Below are 25,847 nucleotides of genomic sequence, written 5' to 3' on the forward strand. Positions count from 1 at the left end.
AGCATGGCCCTTCTATTCTGTGGCATGGCTAGTCCCAGTAATTGCACAAAGGAAACTGTCTCCACGGTGTTTGGGTTATTTCCACCCTGACACTTAAAGGTATGTTCTAAATCCAGCCAGCAGCTGGGGACCACTAATGACCCAGCAGAAATTTCCACTGCCCCTTCGGTTCCTCTTTCCTGCTGCTCAAGTCTCTTGATCCTGCTTAAGGGCCAGTTCTGGAATATGGGCAGAACAAGGCAGAGGAGGAGGAAAGCTAAGAAATGAACAGCTACAGTGAGTGGCAATCAGTTTTACTAAAATTGCATTTTCAACTCTGGACACAATCAGGGACTGGGCTGGAAAAGCTGCGTGAGGGCAACACTGTTGACCATGCCTGGAGTTCCAGTAGATGCAAAGGAACTGGTTTCACTTGGGTCAGATGACGCTGTCTTCACTATGGTATGATGCTACAGAAGAGGGGCTGCTTTCAGAGGCGGGACATCTGGGTTTAGTTTTGGCTCTTGTAAGCACTTTCTCTTTCCCTGGGACTCAGTTTTCCCCTCTGTAAAGTGAGAGGTTTTTTTTTTTTTTTTAATTTATTTATTATACAGAGAGAGAGAGAAAGAGAGCACACAAGCAGGGGGAGCAACAGCCCGAGGGAGAAGCAGGCTTCTACCTGAGGAGGGAGTCTGACGCGGGACTCAATCCCAGGACTCTGGGATCATGACCTGAGCCGAAGGCAGATGCTTAACTGACTGAGCCACCCAGGCGCCCTAAAATGAGAGGCTTAATGATTTCCAAGGGCGTTTCTGGCTTTATCCATTCTGAGAGTCTGTCATCCATGTCATTTCAATGTCTGCGATGTGGGTAATTATACAAGTTAAACAGGAAGTAGGATGAGGTCTCCTAGAGAACGTGATTCGTGCTGCTTGCTAATTATGCTTTAATCTGGGTACGATGCCTACTCCTACACCATGCCACTTATGGCAAGGTGCAGGTAAATTCACCCAACCGAGCCTTTCAGGTGTGGGAACCAACCCAGCTAGCTTCGGCTCCTTTCTCTTGATTCTCAGAGACTGACATTTATTTATTTCTCAAATACTTGCAGGGTGAATTGAGGAAACCAAGTCCAGTGTTTGATCCAAATCCTCTCTTTCTCAAACATTTTGAGCTGAGTATTATCCTTGATTGTGCCATGGCATTTACAGTCTAGGGGACAGGGGAGAGAGAGTTAAAGAGAGAGCAATGTTCACAGGCACCTTCTCTTAGAGTTCCCCTACTTGTAGGCCTTGATAAGAGGCAGGTCTAGGCACCATATTTGTACCATGTGGCATCTCCTCCCCACATTTAGTTGGTTGGTGAGAAACCCAATTCTCTCTCTCAAGACGTAAACCAGGAGATGCTGTAACTAGTCAGCTGGTGGTGGGCTCTGAGCAGCCTACCATGATGGGCCATGAGCAAAAAGAGAGAGCTGGTTGTGAGTGAGTAAAGCAGAGACGGGAGAGTTCCTGGGGCTGATTAGAAGGACACTAGGCTTCTGAGAGCCAGAAACATAAGGTCTGGTCTCTCTAATTCCATTTTCCATTTTCTCTGATTGTCTCTCATTTGGTTCCCTTGGCTGACTTTGCCTGTTAGAGCCTTGCAGGGCAGTCCTTTCCCTTGAGCTAGCGTGAAAGGATTTCTGTGTTTTACACCTATTGCTCCCTGACATAGCTGGTGATCAACGCTCCAATATATGCAACAACAAAGTGAAGTGGGAACACAGAAAAGAGGAGATCAGGGAAGGCTGCATGGAGGAAGTGATACTGGAGCCTGGTAGAAGGCAAGAGCAAATACAGTCCAACCTTGAACAACATGGTCTTGAATTGTGTGGGTCCACTTATACAACAGATTGTTTTTGATAAATACACTACAGTACTGTTAATGTATTTTCTCTTCCTTATGATTTTCTTAGTAACATTTTCTTTTGTCTGGTTTACTTTATTGTAAGATTATAAACTATAATACATAAAATATGTATAAATTGTCCATGTTATCAGTAAGGCTGCTGGGCAATGATAGGCTATCAGTGGTTAAATTTCTGGGGAGTCAAAAGTTATATATGGATTTTCAACTGTGTGGGGCTTCACCACCATTAACTCCCATATTGTTCAGGTGTCAACTGTATCTGCCATGATTTTTAACTATTAAAACTAAGCAGTTCACTGCCTGGGCAGAAGTAGATAGAGGTGGTTTTATAATGTCCTGTCCCAGTTGTATCCATTGTCAGTTACCTCGCTGAAAGGATTATGTAGCCTGAGTTTGCTTAGTGTTTTTTTGTTAATGACCTAAACTTCTCACGTGATATGCACTTGGAAATAAGTGAACGGTATTGTTCAGTTATGTTGTTGTGGACAAACCACTATTTTGCCCATTGTTAGATGGCTTGAGAGACTAGTTCGAAAATTTGAACTAAAATAGGGTCTGGCGTCTACCCGGTAAGACTGCTGAAGGTCTTTCCTTTTTTGATTATGATGATGAAAAAATGGCTGAGACGGTTCATGACTTGCTTTTTCTCCTCATCTCAGTCCTGGATTCTTGGCCCAGAAACCCTGCTCTAGAACTTGCAAATTTTTCAGTTTTTGCCAGTGTTCTGGGCTATTCCTTGGCTTCTAATAGATGAAAACCACTCCTTTTATTCCCTGATCCTAAGGTCAGGACTGACCTGACTTAGACTCTAGACCTAGATTAGACCTCTCTAGAGGCAAACCTTCATGGGCCTACAGATCATACAAGAAGTGCCTGTGCAGCATTGCTGCGGGCTGTCAGGGAGTGTCTTTGGAACTGGGCACACATGGCGCTCATGCCATTCCATCCTGCTTATACTTTCCACTTAGCATCCATTTCATTTCCTCTTGAATTTCAGATGATTGCCTACAAATACGTTTTTTCCATTAGTTTATAAGCTTCCTAAGAGTAGGGCTATGCCTCATTTATTCTGGTATCTCCCTGGCACAAAGCATAGGGCTTTACCCTTATTAGACATTCAACAAATGTTTGTTGAATTTAATTGAACAAACTCCGTCTTACCTCTGCCCCCTTTGCAGATGGCCAGATATGATCTGAACAAGTAGGAAACAGAACCCGATTTAGTCCAAAGTCAATTTGGGAAAAATGATATTTTAGTGGATTAAGAGAAACCATGACTTACCTTAATAACTCAATAAGGGCATTCTTTCCCCTCTGCTCCAAACATTTGCTCTATTCCTACCTACTAATTTTCAGGTGTAACACTGTATATTTACAGATAGTCCATTTGGGCATAGACACACTTTAATGCATTTATTTATTTAACAATAATTTGAGGAACGGCTATGTCACTAATTCCTTTAAACTAATCTACCATATAAATTATAAGCGTTTCTTCATTTCCCTCCTGATTTGTGATTCATTAAGTTCATATTCCCAAAGCCAAAGAAGAAAATGTCTTGTTAACCAGCTAGTATGAAATCAGTGAGGAATAACAGTTGCCAAATTAAGTCAACCAACCACCTTAAATCAACCCAGTGTTCCATTCTTGAGCTGACAAGCTCACTGAGAACCACAGCCAAGACACTGATAGGAAACAGCCCCCACTGGTGCTCAAAACCACACTTACCCAAGCTTACACACCCAGGGTGCCACCCATTGATAATCCACTGGACCCATAACAAAAGTACTTGAAATGAGGACAGGTGAACCAATCAAAATTTAAAACCTTATCAACTCCTGCTATAGAATTGAGGCTTGTCTCCAACACTAGCACTCATGATGGCAGCCCTTTTTTGGACAGAGAATATTAAAAAACCCTAGCATGCCCATTTTACTAAACTGCTCTTGTTCATGTGTAAATGCAAATGAAAAATGCTGATGCTGCTTCTTTTTGACATTGCTTTTTAATTATGGCCATCCATAAATCATTTTATTCTTGAACAAGACTTGAGAATGGCCCTCAGGCAGAGGCATGATTCCTTAGGAACTAGGCCAACAGAGAATGGGTTTTCACACTCTCCACCTCTTCCTTTAATCTGCTGTCAAAAACAGGAACTTTCTCTCTTTGAGTACCTGGAAGCAGCAGGCTCACTTGAGTTTCATCTGGGAACTCTGTTAACACATAGTTCTACCATTGTCCTGCCTTACTGACCACTGTCACAGAAGTGGAATCTGTCCCCTGCATTTTTTTTTTCTCACTTCATTTTCTCCTCTTACCAATATAGTAGGCTGAGTGATGCCCCCCACCAAATTGTATGTCCATATTCTTATTCCCAGAACCTGTGAATGTTGCCTTATTTGGAAACTAGGTCTTCACAGATGTAATTAAGTTAAGGATCTGGACATGAAGAGATCATCCTGAAAATCATCACATGAAGAGATTATCCATGTTGGCACTAAATCCAAAGGCAAACGTCTTTATAAGAGGCAGAAGAAGAGAGGACACAGAAAAGGAGGAGGCAACATGACCATGGAGACAGATATTGAAATGGTGTGGCCACAAATCAGGGAATGCTGGCAGCTACCAGAAGCCAAAGAGGCAAGGAAAGATTCTCCCTTAGAACCTGTAGAGGGAGCATGGCCCACTGATACCTTGATTTTGGGCTTCTGGCATTTAGACTTTCTGTTGCTTTAAGCCATCCAGCTTATGGTACTTTGTTACAGCAGCCATGGGAAACTAATATACTCATCCTGTCAGTCTCAAATGGTTCCAGCTTCTCTTAAGGCCTTGGGATTTGGAGCAGTCATGATTTTTTTGCTCAGTTGCTGTGGTGTTTTGGGCTGACACTTTCTCCTGTGTAATCTGTAGACCTGAAACATCAGCATCTGATTTTTCTACATGTTGGAAATTAGCGTAATGACAAGTTAGGAAATAATCTTGGTTTTCCAGCCTTCCCTATTTTCAGTTGTTTTCATGACTTCCTTTTTTCCCTCCTTGTGGAAATGACTGGTATTGGAAGCACATCTTTTCTGTCTGCATCTGTGATTTTCTTTGCTTGGTTCATCTATGTTTTGAGGGTTTTGTTGACTTCCAGGACTTTTTCAGTGGAGAGTTATTTCTGGGGAAGCAGGATGGGAACTGATTCAGGTTTATAGCATCTTCTAACTACGTTTCCAGCAACATCTGCTGGGCTTGTATTGTTATCAGCAGCAGGGATTTAATTTCCTTTCCCTACCTCACTCTTTCAGAGTCTGTGTTTTTCACTGGTTAGAGTGTCATATGAGTAGCCTTTGGCTCTCTGATATACATGTGATTTGTGTATTATACATCTAGTCCAAAGGTTCTCAACTAGGGGGTGATTTTACCCCTCCAAGGAATATTTGGCCATGTCTGGAGACATTTTTGGTTGTCACAACTAGGGGAGCTGCTGGTATCTAGTGAGTAGAGGCCAGGGATACTGCTAAACACTCTACAACACACAGGACAGCCACCCTAAGACAAAGAATGATTTGGCCCAAAATGTCAGTGGTGAGACATTGAGAAACATGACCTAGTCTTAAAGATTATCCAAGTACATTTGGCCATGCTTCCTTTGTTCCTGTCTCAGGTAGAAGGAGAGGTGAGGGGCGCCTGGGTCACGCAGTCGTTAAGCGTCTGCCTTGGGCTTAGGGCGTGATCCCGGCGTTCCGGGATCGACTCCCACATCGGCTTCTCCGCTGGGAGCCTGCTTCTTCCTCTCCCACTCCCCTGCTGTGTTCCCTCTCTCGCTGACTGTCTCTCTGCCACATAAATAAATAAAATCTTAAAAAAAAAAAAAAAAGGAGAGGTGAATTCACGACTAGTTAAGACATCTATGAGGTATTTTTACGTCTTATAGATTGATTTTAGGATAGAATGTAAGCAACTGATCATTTGTGCAAATTGTGCCCTGTGCACCTCTAGGGGATACCACGCACATAGAATTCATGAAAATAACCTCCCTAGAATTGTGCTGTACACAATCTATACAGTTACAAGTGATGGCTTTGGTTTTGGGGTTGCCCTGGTGGGATTCTGGAATTGGGAGAGACTTAATTTCTGGCTGGTAGGGAGCTTGAGCCTATCATTGAGTACCCTTTCAAGAAAGGAGAAAATGTTGAGCAGAGATGATCTCACTTTTATTATTCTTGACCATCCTCTAGTTACCAGAGTCCCCTTTTCACCTCTGATCTATATCTATTTTACTAGATTTAACATTGTCAAATTATAATATCACAGCTTACATTTTCCATAGCCTTTGTCTGAAACATGGTGGTGATAGCTTCTTATTTTCAGTAGGTTCCTTTGGGGGAGAAAAATATATGCTGCTGCCATAAGACTTCCTATCCACCCACCACTTGCTTGGCGGGATTTCCTTAGTTTCAGCAGCATAAGTTATTCTCCCTGGTCCTCAATCACTTTGCAGTAAAAACTGAGATTGCAAAAATGTTCACTGTCATTACCAGTGATGGAGCAATAAGTACAGACTTCTGGAGAGGGAGAAGGAATCGAGTGATTTAAAGTAGCAGAATGAGCTGCTAACCCTCAGAGAATGGCTTTTCATTCTGGTGAGATCTGAGGGGAATTGGGACAGTTCAGGGAGACTGGGGGACCATGCTGGAAGGTGGCTGTTTGCATGTGTGGTTACTGAATCCACAGGGAGCGCAGGCCTTGTGAGCAGCACCACAGATGAAGGTGTGATTTCTTGGGACTGAGTACTGGACCATTGGACTGCACACCCCCATCCCCACATCAGAAGCCCCATCAGGCTAGTGAGGTAGACCTCAGCCCTCCCTGCCAGACCTTCCTCCATTGTTCTTTTCTCTGATAACAGACCTTGATTTTCCACTGAGAACCCACCAGTCTCTGACTTGTAGTCTACTTGGTTTGTGTGGTGCTTGCCACCCCCCTTAACCCTGCCCTGGTGGTGGACCTGTAGTTTTAGCTTGGGTGTTCAGCATTGTTCCACCCCCCATCCCAGGCCACAGTGATTGGTTTTGAGAAGTAAATTGGTCCAATGAGAGCCAATATTGGGAATTTTGTGGTTACTCTTAGAAATAGAGAAGGAGAGGGAGAGGGAAAGGAGAGATCGATTATTCTGATGATATAATTTGAGGACCTGGATTATTAATACCTATAGTTATCAATTAATTATGTCTTATAGTACTGTTGTGGGCTGAATTGTGTTCCTCAAAAAAGATACTTGAAGTCCTAAGCCCCAGGACCTCAGAATGGGATCTTATTTGGAAATAGGGCCACTATAGAGATGAAGTCATGCTGCAGCAGGGTGGGCCCCTAATCCAAATGACTGTGCCCTTATAAGAAGATGGTCTTGTAAAACAGAGACACAGGGAGAATTCTGTGGAATTGGATGGAGGATGGGAGTGTGACCTCTACAAGCCATGGAATGCCGGAGATTGCCAACAAACTACAAGAAGCGAGGAAGACAGAAGGAAGGATTCCCTGCAGATTTGAGAGGGAGTGCAGCTCTATTAACACCTTGATTTTAGACTTCTGGACTCCAGAACTGTGAAACAACGTATTTCTGTTTTTTTAAAAAGATTTTTAAAAATTTTTTATTTTTAAGTAATCTCTACACCCCACGTAAGGCTTGGACTCACAATCCTGAGCTCAAGACTCAAGTTCCACTGACTGAGCCAGGCCAGAACTCCATAAATTTCTGTTGTTTTAAGCTGCCCAGTTTGTGGTATTTTGTTATGGCAGCCCTAGGAAATACTATAAATACTTTCAAATTAATGATCTTCCTCCCCCTCCCTCTTCTTCACCTCCTTCTCTGTGTCCTCCTCCTGCTCATTTTTTCCTTCCTCCTCATTTTTGCCTAAGTAACAGAAAGGGCCTAATACTGATGTGGTGACACACTGTGACTGGAGAGCCCAGCCTCCATGGACATTCATTGCCCCCTAGGGTTCAGGGGTTAGTCATAATTCTGCAGGCTTTCTGGAGCTTCACTCTGGGGCATGTCCCCTGTTACCTTTTGCCTTTATACAAAGACTGATGCTCACTCCCTGTTTATATGAGCCCCATCAAGGATCTGTTTGTGCTAGGCAGAATTCCAAAATGGCCCCCAGGGTTCTTGTCCCTGATATATATGCCTGCTATAATTCTTTTCCCTTGAGCATGGGTGGAACCTGTGGCTTGCTTCTAACCAACAGAAAGTAGAAAGGTTGAAGAGATTTTGCAGATCTCTTGAACCCTAATCAGTTCATTTTGAGTTAATCAAAAGGTATATTTCCCAGGGTGGGCCTGACTTAATCAGGTGAGCTTTTTTTTTTTTTTTTAAGATTTTTTATTTATTTACTCGACAGAGATAGAGATAGCCAGTGAGAGAGGGAACACAAGCAGGGGGAATGGGAAAGGAAGAAGCAGGCTCACAGTGGAGGAGCCTGATGTGGGGCTCGATCCCACAACACTGGGACCACGCCCTGAGCCCAAGGCAGATGCTTAACTGCTGTGCCACCCAGGCGCCCCAATCAGGTGAGCTCTTAAAAGAGGATCTAGTACTGTATGGTGACTAACATAATATAATAAAAAATCATTAAAAAAAAAAAAAGAGGATCTAGAGCAGAAAGACCCCCTCTTGCAGCCTCAAAGGAGCAAGCTTCCCTGAGTTCTACAGCTGCAGGGAAATGGATTCTTCCAACAACCGCATGAGCTTGGGAGAGAACCCCATCCCAGCTGACATTTTGACTGCAGCTTTGTGACACACTGAGCAGAGGCCCCAGCTCAGTGGTGCTGACTCCTGTCCCATGGAAACTGAGAAATAATACATGGGTGTTGTTCTAAGTTGTTAAGTTTGTGGTAATTTGTTCTGCAGCCATAGAAAACTAATACATCATTCTATTTTAAGAAGCTTCCAGGTGCTGTGTCCAAGCCCCTGTGTGTGTGTGTGTGTGTGTGTGTGTGTGTGAGTGTGTGTGTGTGTGTGTGTGTGTGTGAGTGTGATGGATGTTGGGCATGGGGGTGATGAAGCCAGGTGGGAAGAAGAAAACTATCTTAGAGGAAGTAATGGCTCATTTGATGGGGGAGGGGATGAATCTGATTAATATGCAGGCCTGCCCAGTGCCCAGTTTTGGGGAGCTGGAGGGAAAATGTTTCCCCAGAGCCAGTGCTTGCTTTGCACTTGGGAGCTTTGATCCAAGATAGGGGCCCCACTTCCACCTCTTGCAGGTGGTGCGGGGAGGGCCTATACTTGGAGGAAAAATACACATTCTTTGTAAGGATTCGAAGATTGTCTCACATAGAGAGGTGATAAGATAGGATATTTTGAATAAATAGCCAGTTTTTAAGAAATCCTCCCTTCCTGAGTCTTTTGCTCAAGACTTCTGTCCTCCCTGCTTCAAGGAAAGAGTGCCATGGGAGAAAGCATGGAAAGCGGGTATTTTTCCTAAGCTCTGCCCATTATGGGAGCCATAGAGGAGGTGGGGTACAGAAGAAGGTTTGGGGGGGGGACATAGCCGAGTGAGAACACATTCCCCTGTCTGATTCCCTGAGCTGTCAGAGAAAGGAAACAAAAAGGCAGAAGGATCTACAGGAAAGGGCTCTTCATCTTTCTCCCTGGCAGAGCTACAGAGAAAGGGAAACAACGCCCCCAAAAGATCTGTGGGATCTGGGAACAGAGGAGACATGGGCCTGTGTTTGGGGCAATCCCTGGGAAGTGGCAAGACTTTGGAGACACTGAAGTGTAGTTGGCCACTGTTCCCACTGCCAGGCCCAACGGAGACGCTAAAACAATAATTGTTGAATGAAGGAATGAATACATTGGAAACCGTCCAAAAAAACTTCTCCGGGAACACTTTCTTTACCAGCAGCAGGGAAAGCTGATGAAGGTCATGTGACCTTGGCTGTGGGGTGAGGGCTGAGATATCCGCACACCTGACAGCACACAGCCATGAGGAGGCTCCGCTGCCCAGATGAGGGCAGCAGATGCTCTTGGAGGCCCAGAGTCCTGACCCTGGGTGGCTAAGTCAGCTGTCTTAGGGAGGCTTGCTCATGGGTCCTTGTGTCTGGGACATGGCTTCTCCTGGCCTTGATCCTTGCCTGAAACCACTTGGCCCTTGCCCCTTGAACTCTGTCTAGAAAGCTCAGGGGAGTGGCCACATGGTTTCTTGGAGCCTGTGTTGGAGCTGTGTGTCATATTGCAGCTGAGATGTGAAGCAGTGCAGCAGATTCCTCCTCATCACCTCTCTTCCCCGTTAAATTGCCCAGAGGCGTTCGTAAGAACACCAATTAATTAGTTGTTGAGCTAAGAGAGCCCCCTTTATCATATTTTGTGTTGGGCCTACACCTTGGAATCTGATGAGGTCTTTGGGTGCTGGCAGCACGAATTTTATCCATTATTTTTTCTATTATGGATGATTCTTTCCTACATTGGAGTTGGACAGAGGTCTGCTTGAACCCAGCTCATGAAGACAAATGCTGGGGGTTTTATTGGGCCTGGGGTGGCCTCTGTTTCATTAATACAACATATTCAGGATATATTTTGTTTCCTAGAAGCTCTGAGGATGGACAGCATTCAGAGGGGTTTGGAATGATTGCTTAATTAGAATCAAAGACACTGGTGGGTCGTAGTCATGCTGGAGGGCAGGGATTGAGGAGTCAGTGTCTGTAACCATCCAGGGCTGAATTTGAATCCCACCTCTGGGGGCGCCTGGGTGGCGCAGTCGTTAAGCGTCTGCCTTCGGCTCAGAGCATGATCCCAGCGTTCTGGGATCGAGCCCCACATCAGGCTCCTCTGCTGGGAGCCTGCTTCTTCCTCTCCCACTCCCCCTGCTTGTGTTCCCTCTCTCGCTGGCTGTCTCTCTCTGTGTCAAATAAATAAATAAATAAAATCTTAAAAAAAAAAAATATATATATATATGAATCCCACCTCTGTCCCAGAAAAGATTTGTACATCTTTGAACCTCAGATATCTCACCAGTTACCCACCTAAAGAGGGTAACTGTCCTGACTTCATACCACCATTACAAGATTTGAAGGATCTGATGATGATGATACCTGCTTAGCATTTTCATAAGCCAGGTATTAGGTTCTACAATTCAAGGCAGGGGTTTTCAGCTGGGGGCCAGTTTGCTCCCCCAGCAGACTTTGGGCAATGTCTGGAGACATTTTTTTTTAATAATTTTTTTTTTAAAGATTTAATTTATTTATTCAACAGAGATAGAGACAGCCAGCGAGAGAGGGAACACAAGTAGGGGGAGTGGGAGAGGAAGAAGCAGGCTCATAGTGGAGGAGCCTGATGTGGGGCTCGCTCCCATAACGCCGGGATCACGCCCTGAGCCGAAGGCAGACGCTTAACCGCTGTGCCACTCAGGCGCCCCCTGGAGACATTTTTGATTGTCACATGGGGGGGGGGGAGCACCTGGCATCTAGTGGGTATACAGGCCAGGGATGCTGCTCAGCATTCCACAGTGCACATGATGTCCCCCCTACCCCATGAGAGAAAAGTCTGGTCCCAAATGTCAGTAGTGCTGGGGTTGAAAAACATTTTTTTAAAGTTGAAGCAGAGTGAATATTCACCTGCTCAATAAATGGCAGGTCTGTTTATAAATAGAGGGTTCAAAGGAACATGTTTTTTCCACAGTGGGTGAATTAAAAAGATTATTTGGTATATAGCATTTTGTTATTTATAGGCAATACATTTCACATGGTCTAAGATCTAAAAAGTACACAGAGGGTACAGTTCAAAGTCTCCCACCCCCTGTCCTCCCTGGAGGAACCAGTATCACCAATTTCTTGTTTATTTATCCAGAGGTCCTCTATACATCTGTAAGTAATTGTATGCACATATATATACATTTATATTATATGAACACATACATACACACATTCTTTATATCTTGCTTTTGTCACTTAATCTATTTTGGAGATAGCTTCCTATCAGGGCACAAAGAACTACCTCATTTTTCCTTTTAAAAGTAACAGATTATGCCATTCTATGGCTGTCTGGTATTTTATTTAGCCATTCCCCTCTGGGTGGATAATTAGGTTGTTTCTATTTTTCCTGTGGTTACAAATGCCCACACAATGAATAACTTCGTATGTAAACTGTACATCGTTTTCCGCCCAGCAGATATGTATCTGTAGGATTAAATCCTACAAGTGGAATTGCCAAATAAGAAAATTTGTATGGTCCTGATTGTATTGGTTGTTGCCAAGTTACCCTGCATTGAAACTGTACCCATTTCCATTCCCCATTGGCAATGAATGTAGGAGAGGAGTTGCAGTGATTTTATAATTTTTAAAATTTGCTCTTACTGGTTATGTCTTCTCATTGAAAACCTTCTGGGAATAAATAAAAGGTGGGCACGCCTTATAATATTTTGTGCCCATCGTATTCTCAGTGTTCAGGGACCCAGAATCTGCCCATGGGAGATCTTTTAAGTGTTATGAAGTTAATGCCACTGGGAAGTAGCATTCACTTTCTCCAGAAAAGGGCTGTTTAGTTCCTGTTTTCCAGCACTAATAGTTCCCAAATGACTTGTGTCTCAAAGAGTTTACATGCAGGAAAATCTCTCTCAGCAAATCTCTCTCTGAGTGGTTGTTCAGCTTTATTTTTTAAGTTTCTGATTCAAGGGCCCCTTTGAGAGTCTGATGGAAGTGATAAAACCCTTTCCCCGAGAAAGGTACCAGCAGTTTGTGTATCATTTCAGAGGCTTCTGGAGCTGCCTTGGACCCCAAGGGAGTGTTTCTCTGGGTAGGGGCGAGGCTCATGCTGTCAGGCACCACGCCCTACCCCATGAGAAGGGTCTGTGGATTCCAGGTCTATAGCTGGGCGGAACGAGTTCTGTGTGGTCAGGAACACACTTGATTCCAAACCTGGCTTTCCCAATGCCCACTTCTTGGCCAAGTGACTGATGAGTTATTCAGCTTTTCTGAGCTTTAGTTTTCTCATCTGTGAAATGCGGTCAACACTTGCTTTGCAGTCTTGTTGTACTGGAGACATCGAAGCCAAAGCACCTAGCACATGCTGCCCGGCTTCAGGCCTATGTTGGAGGAATGGAAACTATTCTTATTCTTACTATAGTGAAATCCTTTGCATTTTGGCAACTGGGATTCTGGAACGACCATGTTCCTTCCTCTCACAGAGACCTAGAACATGCCCTTCTGTCTGCCTGGAATACTTTTCCTTCCTCTTTGTCTCCTGAGGTCTCTTTCAGTTCTCAGTTCAACTGTCCCATTGCAGCCTTTCCCTGCCTCCAATTTCAAGTCAATTTGCCCTAGCTGTCTTCTCCTGGAGAAACTCTCCTCTTCCTTCTCGGTGCCTCTCCAAGTTGTAATGAGATCTGTTAGTGTATTTACTTGTCTAATGTGTGTCTTCCCCATTTGGACTACATGCTCCAGGTGATCTGGGGAGACTGGCAGGGGCAAGGCCCTGAGGCAGGTGGGGGCTGGGTGGAGACACCGGCAGGTGGCCTTTATGATCTGGAAAGAACCGTGTGAGGGGAAGAGAGATGAGTGAGGCCAGGAGAGCGCGGGTCAGGGGCCAGGTCATGGGACTTTCTGGGCCACAGAAAGATAAGATTTTAATTCTTTTCAAAGAACACATTGATGGGGCACCTGGGTGGCTCAGTTGGTTAATTGCCTACCTTCAGCTCAGGTCATGATCCCGGGGTCCTGGGATCAAGCCCCATGCCGGGTTCCCTGCTCAGCAGGGAGTCTGCTTCTCCCTCTCCCTCTGCCCCTCTACTCTGCTCATGCTTCTCCCCCTCAAATAAATAAATATAATCTTTAAAAACCAAGGGCGCCTGCGTGGCTCAGTTGTTAAGCGTCTGCCTTCGGCTCAGGGCGTGATCCCGGCGTTATGGGATCGAGCCCCACATCAGGCTCCTCCGCTATGAGCCTGCTTCTTCCTCTCCCACTCCCCCTGCTTGTGTTTCCTCTCTCACTGGCTGTCTCTCTCTGTCAAATAAATAAAATCTTTTAAAAAAATCTTTAAAAACCAAAAAACCCCAAAAAAGACCCAAAGAGCATTGGTGTCCCTCCAATTCTTCAGTGATAAGACAGGGAGTCATCTAATCTAATATAGTTCTTTAAAGTTTAATGTTTTATTATTTTTATAAAGTTCTTTTAATGATTTAGTTTTGGAAAAGATCACCAGCCACTGTGTGTAAGGCAGGGTGGAAGGTGGGTGGGCCTGGGGAGCAGGGAACAGGGGCTGGAGAGGCTGCAGCTGTGGTCCTGATTCTGTCTGCAGGCTGGTGCCCTGTAGCTAGTGGGGTTTTAAAAACCAGAATATTTTAAGCTAGTGCTTCTCCCCGTTGCATGAACTGCCTCAGTCTCTGCAGAGGTGACTGAGAATGGTCTCTATTTCAGGGAATGGCAGACACTGGGGCTTCCATTAGTATTGGTGGACTGGCTGCAGGGCAGAACTTACCAGAGATGGTGGTGAAGTGGGATGGGGAGGTCATTGTCACGAAGGGTGGTGTGAGGTACTTGGCCTTCACGCCCTCCCGGGCCAGGCGGTCCATGTTGGGGGTGTCCACATCCTGGTCGTAGTTCCAGCGGAAGCCATCGAAGGAGATCAGCAACAGCTTGTTGAAGTTCTTCCTCCCTGGGACAGGATGGCAGCTGGCCCAGCCCAGCAGGACGGGCAGCAGCAGTGTGAGGACCCCGAGCCCCGTCATGCCGTGAGCACCACACATCACAGAGTTCATGGGCCTGCTCCCGTTTTCTCCTGTTTTTATCTGTGGTTGAACAAAGTCCAAATTGATAATTGTGCCTGAGCTCTGTTGTGGATTGAAACACCTGGAGTGTAACAAGATGTCATGTTTCACATGATGAAAAGTTCTGGGAGTGGATGGTGGTGATGGTTGCACAACATTGTGAATGCATTTATTGCTACTGAACTGTACACTATAAAATGGCAAAAATGGTAAATTTTATGTTATGCATACTTTACCATGATAAAAAAAGTCAAACCGTGTGAAATATTTTGGAATTTTATAATATCAATTCCACTCTTGTGAAGATTTGAGGAACAAATTAGACTGGTGCTTTCCTTTGCTCAGTATATTCTGTTTTTATAGCAAGAACAAATTATTGTTCATTATGACCCTGAAAGCAGGCACCATGGATTGAGGGTCTTAGAGGGTCAGGAACTATATATTCATTATCTATTACATTTAATTTTTTTAAAAAATCCTAGGTAGGTTATTGGTTGGAAATTTCCCATAAGAATTTTAAAAAGTTACTGTGGTTAGATATACATAAGATAAGATTTACCATTTTAAACATTCAGAAGTGTACAGGTTCAGGGACATTTAGTGCAGTCACAGTGTTACACAACTATTACCTCTATCTAGTTCCAGAACTTTTTCATTCCATCAAAAGGAAGCCCTATACCCATTAACAGTCACTCCTCATCCTTCCCTCACCCAGTCCCTGGCAACCACTAATCTGCTTTTCGTCTGCTTAGATTTACCTCCTCTGGACATTTCATATACATGGAATCATAAAGTGTGTGGCCTTTTGTGTTTGGCTTCTTTCACTGAGCATAATGTTTTCAAGGTTCATCCATGTTGTAGTATGCATCAACATTTTATCCTTTTCATGGCTTATTAATATTCTACTGTGTGGATATGCCACATTTTATATATCCATTGACCAGCTGCTCAACATTTGTTTTTTCCCATCTTTTGGCTCTTGTGAATCGTGCTGCTATGAATATTTGTTTGAATACCTTCTGCTTTCCACTTAATTTTTTTTAAAATATTTTATTTATTTATTCAACAGAGATAGAGACAGTCAGCGAGAGAGGGAACACAAGCAGGGGGAGTGGGAGAGGAAGAAGCAGGCTCATAGCCGAGGAGCCTGATGTGGGGCTCGATCCCGTAACGCTGGGATCACGCCCTGAGCCGAAGGCAGACGCTTAACCGCTGTGCCACCCAGGCGCCCCTCCACTTAATTTTTGCAACATATCTATGAGGTGGTTTTTACTTAGTAGCTAAGTAAACAGCTCAGAGGCTATGGAACCACTTCAAGGTAAATTGCAGGTGTGAGGCTGGGACTGTAGTTTTCATTCTTGGCCACATGTTTGCTGGCATGGGAGGGGTGTGTTAAATTCCCCAAGGGCACAAATTGCTTCGAATACTCTTAAGCATCTGCCCATCCACCCCACATTTTTTGAGCACATACTATGTCCTAGGTGTAAGACATACAGAAATATAAATGCAGAGGTTGTCTGTGGGTGGCTCAGAGTCTAGGGGACAGGCAGACAAGTAAAGTGTTACATGCAATGGAAAGGCCCCTCTGGAGGTGTGCATGAGAAGTGATGTGGGAGCAGAAGTAGAGGGTCCCAACCTGGAGAAGCTGGGTAGGGGAGGATTCTTTGGAGGAGGTGGTACTAGACTTGAGTTTTGTAGGCTGGGAGGAGTTAAGCTCTTGGAAGCACTGTCACTCAGCCACTTGTCTGGATATGACAACGTCTGCCTCTGGCCCCTTCCTGCAGGCACATGGATGACATTTACCTTTGCACTTTTAGAAAGATGCCTTGTATAAAGATGTCTTCAATGGACAGGAGTTGAAGGTCTGCTCAGGTATTCAGAGGAAGTTTTGGAAGACTTTTGTCTTGACATGGGTGGGCTGAAGGCTGGGTATCCGACCCAGATGGATAACCTCTTTCCCTCTTGCTGGGATTGCCTGGAAATCTGTTTCAGGTTTTTGCTTAGGTTGAATCTTTGGGGTGAAGAAGTGGTGTGTCAGGGGAGCTCTATTTTGTATTTGTATAACTTGGCTTCTCCTATTAATTAGCATGTGTTTTGCTATTTGAGGTATTTTCATAGAATTTTGTGATGAGTGTGCAGCATTGTGGTTGAGTGTGTTTTAAAGCTTTCCAGGTTGAGCATCTTTTGAAGCTTGGATTCACATCTTGACTCTGCCACTTACTATCTATGACACCTTGGCGCAAGTCCCTTAACCTCTCTATGTCTCTGTTTTCTCTTCTGTAAAAAGGAATAATGATATATTTTCTAAGGTTGTAAGACTTTGATGAGATATTGTACATTGGTAAGAATGTTTACTGCTCATGGGATATCCACGTTCTCCCCCTCATATCCCAGCCCCTTTGTAATTACAGCCAATGTGCTGTGAGTGGAAGCTGCATGCATCACTTCCAGCCTACAGCTGTCTAAGGCTGGTACCTAACCATCTCACTCTCTCATCCCCTACCACCCCATTAACTGGAAGTCTTGTGTTAAGATGGTAATGTTTCCATCATTCTGGGTCTCTGAGTGATCATATGGAGCATAGTCCCCAGCCAGTCCATGGTGGCGTGGAGTGTGGGAAGTCAACCTTTGTTGCTGAGCTATTGAGATTTTGGGGTTCATTTGTTACTGTGGCATAACCCAGTTTATCCTGGCTAATGCAGCAGGTAAAGTATTTACGTTGGTCCCTAGCAGTGTAAGTGCTCAACAGTTGTTGGTTGCTTGAAGTATGACAATAAAGTGCCACTGACAGTTTTGTTATTTGATCTGATGATGCCAATGATGCTGTTTTGTATTTGGACAAATTTGACTTGGTATTCCTTGACAGTCCAGCATGTGGGAGGGAAAGATGATTGAGGTGCAATAAAGCATTATTATCTTTAGTTTGTGTCCCTGGATACCCTTGGTGGCAATGAACAATGTGTATTCTGGAGACACAGAAAAAATAGCTAGCAGTCACGCAACAAACAGTCCGCCATGTCCACTGAAACATCCCCGAAGTGCCACATTTGGTGTAATCCGCAGAATTTGGTGGAGATGGTTGGCTAGAGAAAATTCTCATTATGATCACTGTGATGATCATGGTTGCAGCATTGTAGTGTGCCTTGGTTTCTTTTTGGTAAGTTTTGGTTTGGAAGGCATAAATTCCTCATTTGTTTATTTATTGAGCACTTCGGATGGGGTAGAGGATGAAATATGGAGGAAAGAGCAACTCTCTTCCTGCCACTATGTTTTCAAGCTGTCCTAGTACTCAGCTGTGGGACATGAGGCTCGAGGGTCTCAGTTCCAGAAACATCTTCCAACCATGCCGTCTTGACTGTGCCATTCTTCCTTTCAAGTCCAGCCATCTCTGGCTCTTACCTTCTTTTGCATGGTTACTGTTACAGAATTGGAGTGTGTTGTGTCAAACTTAAGGATACCATTAAACTTTGTTAAGTTTCAAGAATACCATTAAACTTTTTGGGGCGCCTGGGTGGCTCAGTCGGTTAAGTGTCTGACTCTTGATTTTGGCTAAGGTCATGACCTCAGGGTCGTGAGATGGAGCCCCATATTGGGCTCCATGCTGGGTGTGGAGCCTGCTTAAGTTTCTCTTCCTCTGTCCCTCCCCCCTCCCTCTCTAGAAAGAAAAGAAAAGAAAAGAAAAGAATACCATTAAATTTTTTAGAGAAATCTGTATATTTATGACATAGTCACTGGAGTGGAGATGAGGAATTCCAAACAGATTTTGGGAATCATCCCAGAATGAGGTAATAGGTAGAACTCTTGGTTGCAAGTAACAAAAACCTGCATCTTATTAGTCTAGGTAAAAAGAGGGACCATATTTTAGTCTGGTTTTGCTCTGAAGCAGACCCTGAAACAAGGATGAGGGTGCAAGTGTTTTATTTGGAAGTGATTCCAGGGAGCATCAATAGGGGGGTGGGGAAATGATTCAAGAAAGGGAAGGAGGCCAACATGGGGTGTTTCAGTCTTGAGTGTATGCAGTGCTAGAATGATGAGTACTATGGGCTATGGGCATGGCATCTGCTACAGGTTTTTTAGGGCATGATTTCCCATATCACTGAAATCATTCTGCAGAAAGGCAGGGATGCAGCTGAGTTCCACAAGCAGGGACTCATATACCACCAGATCTCTCTTTCTGTCTCTGTGTCTGCCTTTGTTTGCATATCACCTTAATTCTCTTTCACTCAGGACTGGTTTTCTCCTTAAGGTGAGGAACATGACCACAAAAGCTCCTGTTTTGCCTCATTCCAGAGTTCTTGTTGTCACAGAGAATGACTATATTTTCCAGTTCTAGTTACGAAAATTAATCCAAGGGAAGAACTCTGACTGGCCTATTTAGATCTCTGGACCAATCATCTGTGACCAGAGGGCAGGGTCATATAAACTCATGGCAGTCTCCACTAGAGCCACATGGCTGGAGTAGGAAGAGGTACAAGTCTCAGTAGAAAAGAGGGGTGGTAGACTGAAAAAACAAAAGATATCTGTGATGTAAGAATCAGGAATGCATCCTGTTAAGCCTAGTAATTATTGGGACTTAAAGAAACTTTTTAAATACAGAGTTTCACTGTAGTTCTCCCAGGATGATTCGGCAGAATTGAAAAACCTATTTGAACTGAACACTTCCTGTGCACAGGCTGTTGCTGTGGATTCAAATCCTTATTGATGGATTCAAAGATCAATTGAAATGTTTCTCAAGAGATGTAAACTCTGGTAGGGACTGCTTATGATGAGGCTGAAGTTAAGCAAGAAAAGATTTGGCACGTAAGAATTCTAATTTCTTCCTTCCACTGAGTACTGTCAAGTTTAGGTTCTGGCTGGCAGGTATGCACCTCAGGGGAGGGTTGCATATAAAGGGGTGTGTGTATGTGTGTCCATGTGTATGTGTATGTGTGTGTGGTAGGTAGTTTCCAAAGATGATTGCAACATCCCACAAATGCTCTTTTGCAGTGTGATTGGGAACCCTTCCATTAAGAAGTGGAGGCATTTCCTTGCTCTTGAACCTGGGCTGGCCTGTGACTTGCTTTGACCACTAGAATGTGGCTGATGTGATGGTCTCTGACTTTTCGTTCTAGGCCTTGAAAGTCCTTGTAGCTTCCCTTATTTTTGCTCTCTTGGAAGCCCTGGCTCTCCTGCTCAAGGGGCTGTGTGGAGAGGGGCTGTGGAGGATAAGAGGCCATGTAGAGGAAAACCAAGTTCCCTAACCAATAGCCAGCATCATCTGCCAGGCATGTGTGTGAGGCCATTGTCAGCCTTCTAGTGCAGTTGGGCCTCCAGGTGCATGCAGCCACACAAGTGCGCCCAGGTGAGACCAGCAGAGGAGATGACCAGCCAACTCATAGAATCATGAGAAATAATAAATTGATGTGGCTTAAAGCTACTTAGTTTTGGGTGCAGTAGGAATAGTCCATGAGGGTGTGAGCATGTGGGATCCGCATTTCCCATCTGCTGAAGATCCATGAGTTCATAGGATTCAATCCAGAGCTGACTTATTTCCTTAATGTCCTCTTGTTTGAAACTTCTATGAAAATTTTTTTAGAGACTTAAATTTTTAGAGCAATTTCAGATTTACAGCAAAATTGAGAGGAAGGTATGGAGATTTCCCACACATTCCCTGCCCTCACACATGCACAGCCTCCCCCACTATCAACATCCCCCACCAGGGTGGGGCATTTGTTACAACTAATGAACATGTCATAGTCACCCAAAATTCATAGTTTATATTATAGGTCATTCCTGGTATTGTACATTCTGTGGGTTTAGACAACTTCCATGAAATTTTCACAGATTTGGACCATCTCAGGGAAATCTCAAGGCTCAGAAATTATTTTGCCTCCTACCATGTGGTTGAGCCTTACGAATTCTTAAGAAGGATCTGACATAAAAGAAAAATTTTCTTTTCTTTTATTTTTTTATGTTTTAAAAGATTTTATTTATTTAATTGACAGAGAGAGACAGCGAGAGAGGGACACAAGCAAGGGGAGCGTGAGAGGGAGAAGCAGGCTTCCCACCGAGCAAGGAGCCTGATGCGGGGCTTGATCCCAGGACCCTGGGATCACAACCTGAGCCGAAGGCAGGTTGGCTGAGCCACCCAGGCGCCCCAAAAGAAAAAATTTAAAAACATATTCTTGTGGCTTCACTTCAGCAAGATTCGCGTCAAGTGTTGAAATAAGTGCTAGTGTTATTCTAGATCATGTTTTCGAAGACTCACATGGCCTCAGGGTTAGTAGGATCAGAATGGCCTCCTAGCATCTGTGACATACCCAGAAGGGTTGGTTCAACTAGAGTGGACCCAGGTCTCTGGGGGCTTATGTACTATTTCTTTAAGAAAATGCCACCACCCTCCTCTAAATCTCCACAAATAAATTCCAGAAGCATTGACAAAATACTGCTTTAACTGAAGACTGTACTGAAGAACCGAACTTTTGTAGATTTCCCTACTATACAGCCACTTCACTTTCTCCTTCCTCCCCATAATTTCTCCTCTCCACTCTCTCTGGCCACAGCCCTTTCTCCAACCTCACCCTGCCTTTCAAAACTCTTCAGCTTGCATGGTTCCTTTAACAAAATCTCCATCTAAACCTGCATACCCCTGGGGGGCACAGTCCACTTGCCACATGTGGACATGAACCAGCATCATCTTCACTACTCCAGGCAGGCATTCTGGTGTGAATTCTATGCCTGTTGGAGAGTTTGTTTTCACACTCAGCTGATTCCTCGTCCTGTACGTTCAATCTCCTGGAGAGTTTGTTCTCATACTTCGCTGATCTCTCATCCTATGCCTTCCTTCTCCTGCCCCTTGTTTGACACCTTGGGCCACAGTGAGCAAGTTGAATTCCTATTTCTTATAGCACATGTTTGAATGTGGCCACATTTCCACTTCTCTTTTCTCCCTTTCTCCCTCCCTTTCTCATTCCCTTCCTTTTCCAGACCTGGGTTGGCACACTTTTTCTGTAATGAACCAGTGAGTAAATATTTTAGACCTTGCAGGCCTTACCATCTCTGTCACAACTGCTTACCTTTGCCACTAGCGTACAAAACATTAAAAGCAGCCAGACAATACATAAATAAATGGACGTGGCTGAGTTCCAATAAGACTGTATTTGCAAAAACACACATCAAGTTGGATTTGACCCATGAGCCATAGATCCCTGACCCCTGCACCGGAATATTCTCTTTAGCCTGAACATCTCTAAATCTTTTGACTATTGCTTACTTGGTGTGGCTTTGACTTTTTCCCCATTGTGGTAACTGTTTTCTGAATGCTTGTTAGTTTGTCCATGTCTCTTAAAATATGGCCCCTAGAACAAGATGCATCATTCTGCAAACGCAACAATGTAATACATGCCACATTCTGAGCAGGAGAAAGAGAGCAGCAGTACCATCGCCCTTGGGAACTCAACCTTGTGACCATTTGGTGACCTTCTCAGTGAATGTTATAAACCTGTTAATCCACAGGGTGGAAGGAAAGAAACTGGAAGCATGATCTGTCCAGCTTGAGTTTAACATTTTATTGCAGAGATCTCTAACTTTTTTGATAGAGATTTGAAGGGGAGACTTGTGCATAGAAAACAGCTTCTATGCTCAGATGAGGATCCAGCAGATAATCTTGTGAGCAGAACTCCCAGAGAACTGAGAGGAGGAGAAGAGGTGGTGTTAGGAGAGTGAAAAGGTCAATAATTAAGGCTATGACCATGCTGGGAGAGGCGAAAGAAGAAAATTAGACTGCCAGGCATGAATAATGAGAAATCTTTGATGGAATTAGCAGTGCAGAACAGATACTAAAGGCTTCTTTATTCCTCATATAGTCAAAAGTTTTTGCTTAGGCTGGATGGGGGAAGAAAAAGCAAGTATGTTGAGTATCCCCTTTCACTAAATATGGAAGGAGGATTTTGGAAAAGGTCTCAGAAGAAAGAGAGACATGTAGGTGTTCCTTGAAAGTACTCAGAGGCTGAGCCCCCTCTTTTTTTTTTTTTTTTTAAGATTTTATTTATTTATTTGACAGAGATAGAGACAGCCAGCTAGAGAGGGAACACAAGCAGGGGGAGCGGGAGAGGAAGAAGCAGGCTCATAGCGGAGGAGCCTGATGTGGGGCTCGATCCCATAACGCTGGGATCACGCCCTGAGCCGAAGGCAGACGCTTTAACCACTGTGCCACCCAGGCGCCCCAGGCTGAGCCCCCTCTTAGCATAATGCAGGAATTGGGAAGTAGGGGATGGCATTCAATCAGGTCTTCGCTTGTCCGGCAATATCACCTTTTAAATGTTGCCTGTTCTCATAGCCTAGTCCTGACACACTTCTCTGTTCTCTCTAGACTTGCTCGCTAGGTGAGCCCCCCCATTCCCATAGCTTTAGCTGACATTTCTGGGCTGGTGACTCCCAAATGTCTATCTCTGGCTCAGACTTCTCTTTTGAACACCAGACTTACACATCCAGCATTTTTTCTTGTTCTTTCCACTTGTCAACAAAATCGGCATGTTACATTTAACACATTCAAAGCCACCAAAGCCGAACTCTTGCTTCTCATTCTCTTCTTTCCTTGTACCCAACCCAGGTCTCTCCCATTCCTTAAATGGCACCACCATCTACCCAGCTGTTTAAAGTAGTAAGCTAGGCATTGTCCTCTTTTGTCCTTTACCCCCATCATCAAGTCCTTTGATTCTAAACTTTATCTCAAGTTATCTATTCTCTTCATCTTTTCGGTTCCTGTCTTAGCCAAGGCACCACCATATCTCAGCTGGGGTATGGCAGCTCCTAACTGGTGTTCCTGCTCCTGCCACAGCTTTCAGCAATCTATTTCCCACCTGGCAGGAGCTCAAGTGATCTTAGGGCCCCTGGTTTGGCTTCCCATTGCATGGAGAATAAAAAAGAGAACTTGAGTCTCTTGTAGGCTCCTGCCCACCTCCATACCTCCTTCCTGCCGTCCTCCCTTTTGCCTCCTCTTCTCCTGTCACCCTAGTCGCCTTTCAGTCTTCAAACCCAACAAGTCCCTTCCCATCTTAGGACCTGTTCTTCTCGGGGAATGATTTTCCTCAGCTTCTCCCCAAACTAGCCTCTTATCCTTTACATCTTAGCTTAAATGGTGTCTCCACAGAGAGGTCTTTTCTGACTCCCTTTACAAAGTGGACTTCCTGTTATTCTCCACCTCAGCCTCTTGCTTCTGCCTTCATGGATTTTCTTATTTTTTTCTTTTTATATGCTTTTTATTATTTTTTATTTTTGTCTCCCCAGTAGCCCATATGTAGCTTGTTCATCATTGAATTGCCAGCACCCAGCACAATGCCCAGCACATATGAGAGTTGCTCAATAAATAAATCCATTTTGAATGGTTAAATAAATGGAGAGTTACTTCTTTGAACTACAGACAATAAGCTTGAACACTGTGCTTTTCTTAGTCAGACATTATGTGCAATTAGACATAGAATAAATGATGATGGGACAACATCTGTATCTTGCCTGATGTTCATCACCAATCACTAAATTAGTCAGTTGTGCCTCTTTTGACAGTTCTGTTTTCAACCTAATGATTTGTTTCTTTTAACTTATGGCTGTTGGCTTTTTTGGGTCTGTTTGCCTGACAAGGTACAGATTATGTTGGTATTTGCTCTTTTATTTATAATGTCATTAACTTTAAAAATGCTTTTGCTTTCGGTAAAAAGCCCTATTTAGGGCAATGTATTAGTCAGGATGGTTTGGGCTATGCTGTGGTAACAACAATCCCTATATCTCAGCTATGCAATGCAACAAGGTTTATTCTTGGTCACTTACATGTCCAATGTGTGTCTGGGCACTGTGGGGATGGTCTGTCCATTCTACTCACTTAGGGATACAGGCTGAGGAAAGCTCCATCTGTATATGTCTGCTTGATAACCATTGCAGAGGGAAGGGAATGTGTGAATCACAGTCTCTTAATTCTTCCACCTGGCAGTGACATAAGTTACTTCTGCTAATGTTTCACTGGACGAAATAGATCACACGGTCATGCTCAACTTCTGTGTGCCTGAAAGGTGAACCAAATAATTGTGAACAGCCTTGTTGCCTACTCCCATCATTTACACAGAAGACCTCATTTAAGTGTGCTTATTTGTGATTCCCCTGAAATTGAAATCCATTAGCCTTCAGAAGATATGTGCATTTTCAAGCTATTATTGGGTACTGTTTAGTTTCAGAATGTCAGACTTAAGGCCTTTGTTAGAGGACAGTATGGTGTAATGGTTAAATGCAGGGCTTTGATGTTAGTTTGCTTGTGTTCAGGTGCTGTTTCTACTGCTTCTTGACTGTGTGACCTCTGGCAACTTTCTTTACTTCTTCATGCTTCTGTTTCTTCATTAACAGAATGGAGGAGATAATTAAAATAATAATAATAATAATAATAATAATAATAATAATAATAATCACCTATCCCTATGGGGATAGCTCAGTATTTGAAACATACGGGTTCAAAAATAGTATTTATTATTATTAATTTTGGTAGGTATTTGCAAAATTTTCTCAAAATCAAAAGTTCAATAGCTTTGAATACTTGGTTGAGATCCATCATTGAAAGAAGTGGTTTCTGAAGAGCAATTTTTGGGGAGGGGGCAAAATTTAGTGGGTGTTTTTAAAGATTGTAGACTTCAGTTGTATGGACGTGGGGCTGAGTTCTAGCTTGTGCACCTTTGCTAAGTTCTATCATTTCTATTCACTAACTTTGCTAAATTCTGTCATTTCTCTGGGCCTCAACCTCATCTGTAACAAATGGAATTAATAGCATCATTTTTCAGATCTGAGATAAAGATTATTATGTAAGAGAGAATGGAAACTTCCCTCAGTGATCAAAAGTGGTAGCTTACTTCTATATTAAATTTCTATTGCTGTATAACAGATTATTAGTGGCTTAAAACAACACTGGTTTATTATCCCATGTTTTCCATGGGTCATGAGTCTGGTCAGGGCTTAACTGGGTCTCAGAAGGCTGCAATCAAGGTGTCAAAAGGGGCTGGGGTTTCATCTGAGGCTTGGTGTCTTCATCCAAGCTTATCCAATTTGTTGGCTGAATTCAGTTTCTTGTGGGTGTTGGGCTGAGGACCTCAGCTCCTAGAGGCTTTCCCTCTCCACAGGCAGATCCTAGCATGGTTGTCTGCTTCCTCTTGAAGGCCAAGAAGTGAATCTCTCTGAAACTTCACCTTCTTTAAAGG

The 25,847-nt window shown here is 43.8% G+C and overlaps 1 protein-coding gene across 1 annotated transcript in view; it reads right to left on the reverse strand.

Annotated features, from left to right (window-relative positions):
- LOC113270880 (ectonucleotide pyrophosphatase/phosphodiesterase family member 7-like) overlaps positions 1-14,595 on the reverse strand; it is a 33,484-nt gene extending 18,889 nt beyond the window's left edge. Inside the window, exon 1 of the mRNA XM_026520489.1 lies at positions 14,346-14,595. Coding sequence (XP_026376274.1) covers positions 14,346-14,595 — 250 coding nt within the window. The remainder of the gene's footprint in view (positions 1-14,345) is intronic.
- Between the last annotated feature and the right edge of the window lie 11,252 nt (positions 14,596-25,847).

The sequence above is a fragment of the Ursus arctos genome, unplaced genomic scaffold (assembly GCF_023065955.2).
Source record: "Ursus arctos isolate Adak ecotype North America unplaced genomic scaffold, UrsArc2.0 scaffold_2, whole genome shotgun sequence".
Classification (NCBI taxonomy): Eukaryota; Metazoa; Chordata; class Mammalia; order Carnivora; family Ursidae; genus Ursus; species Ursus arctos.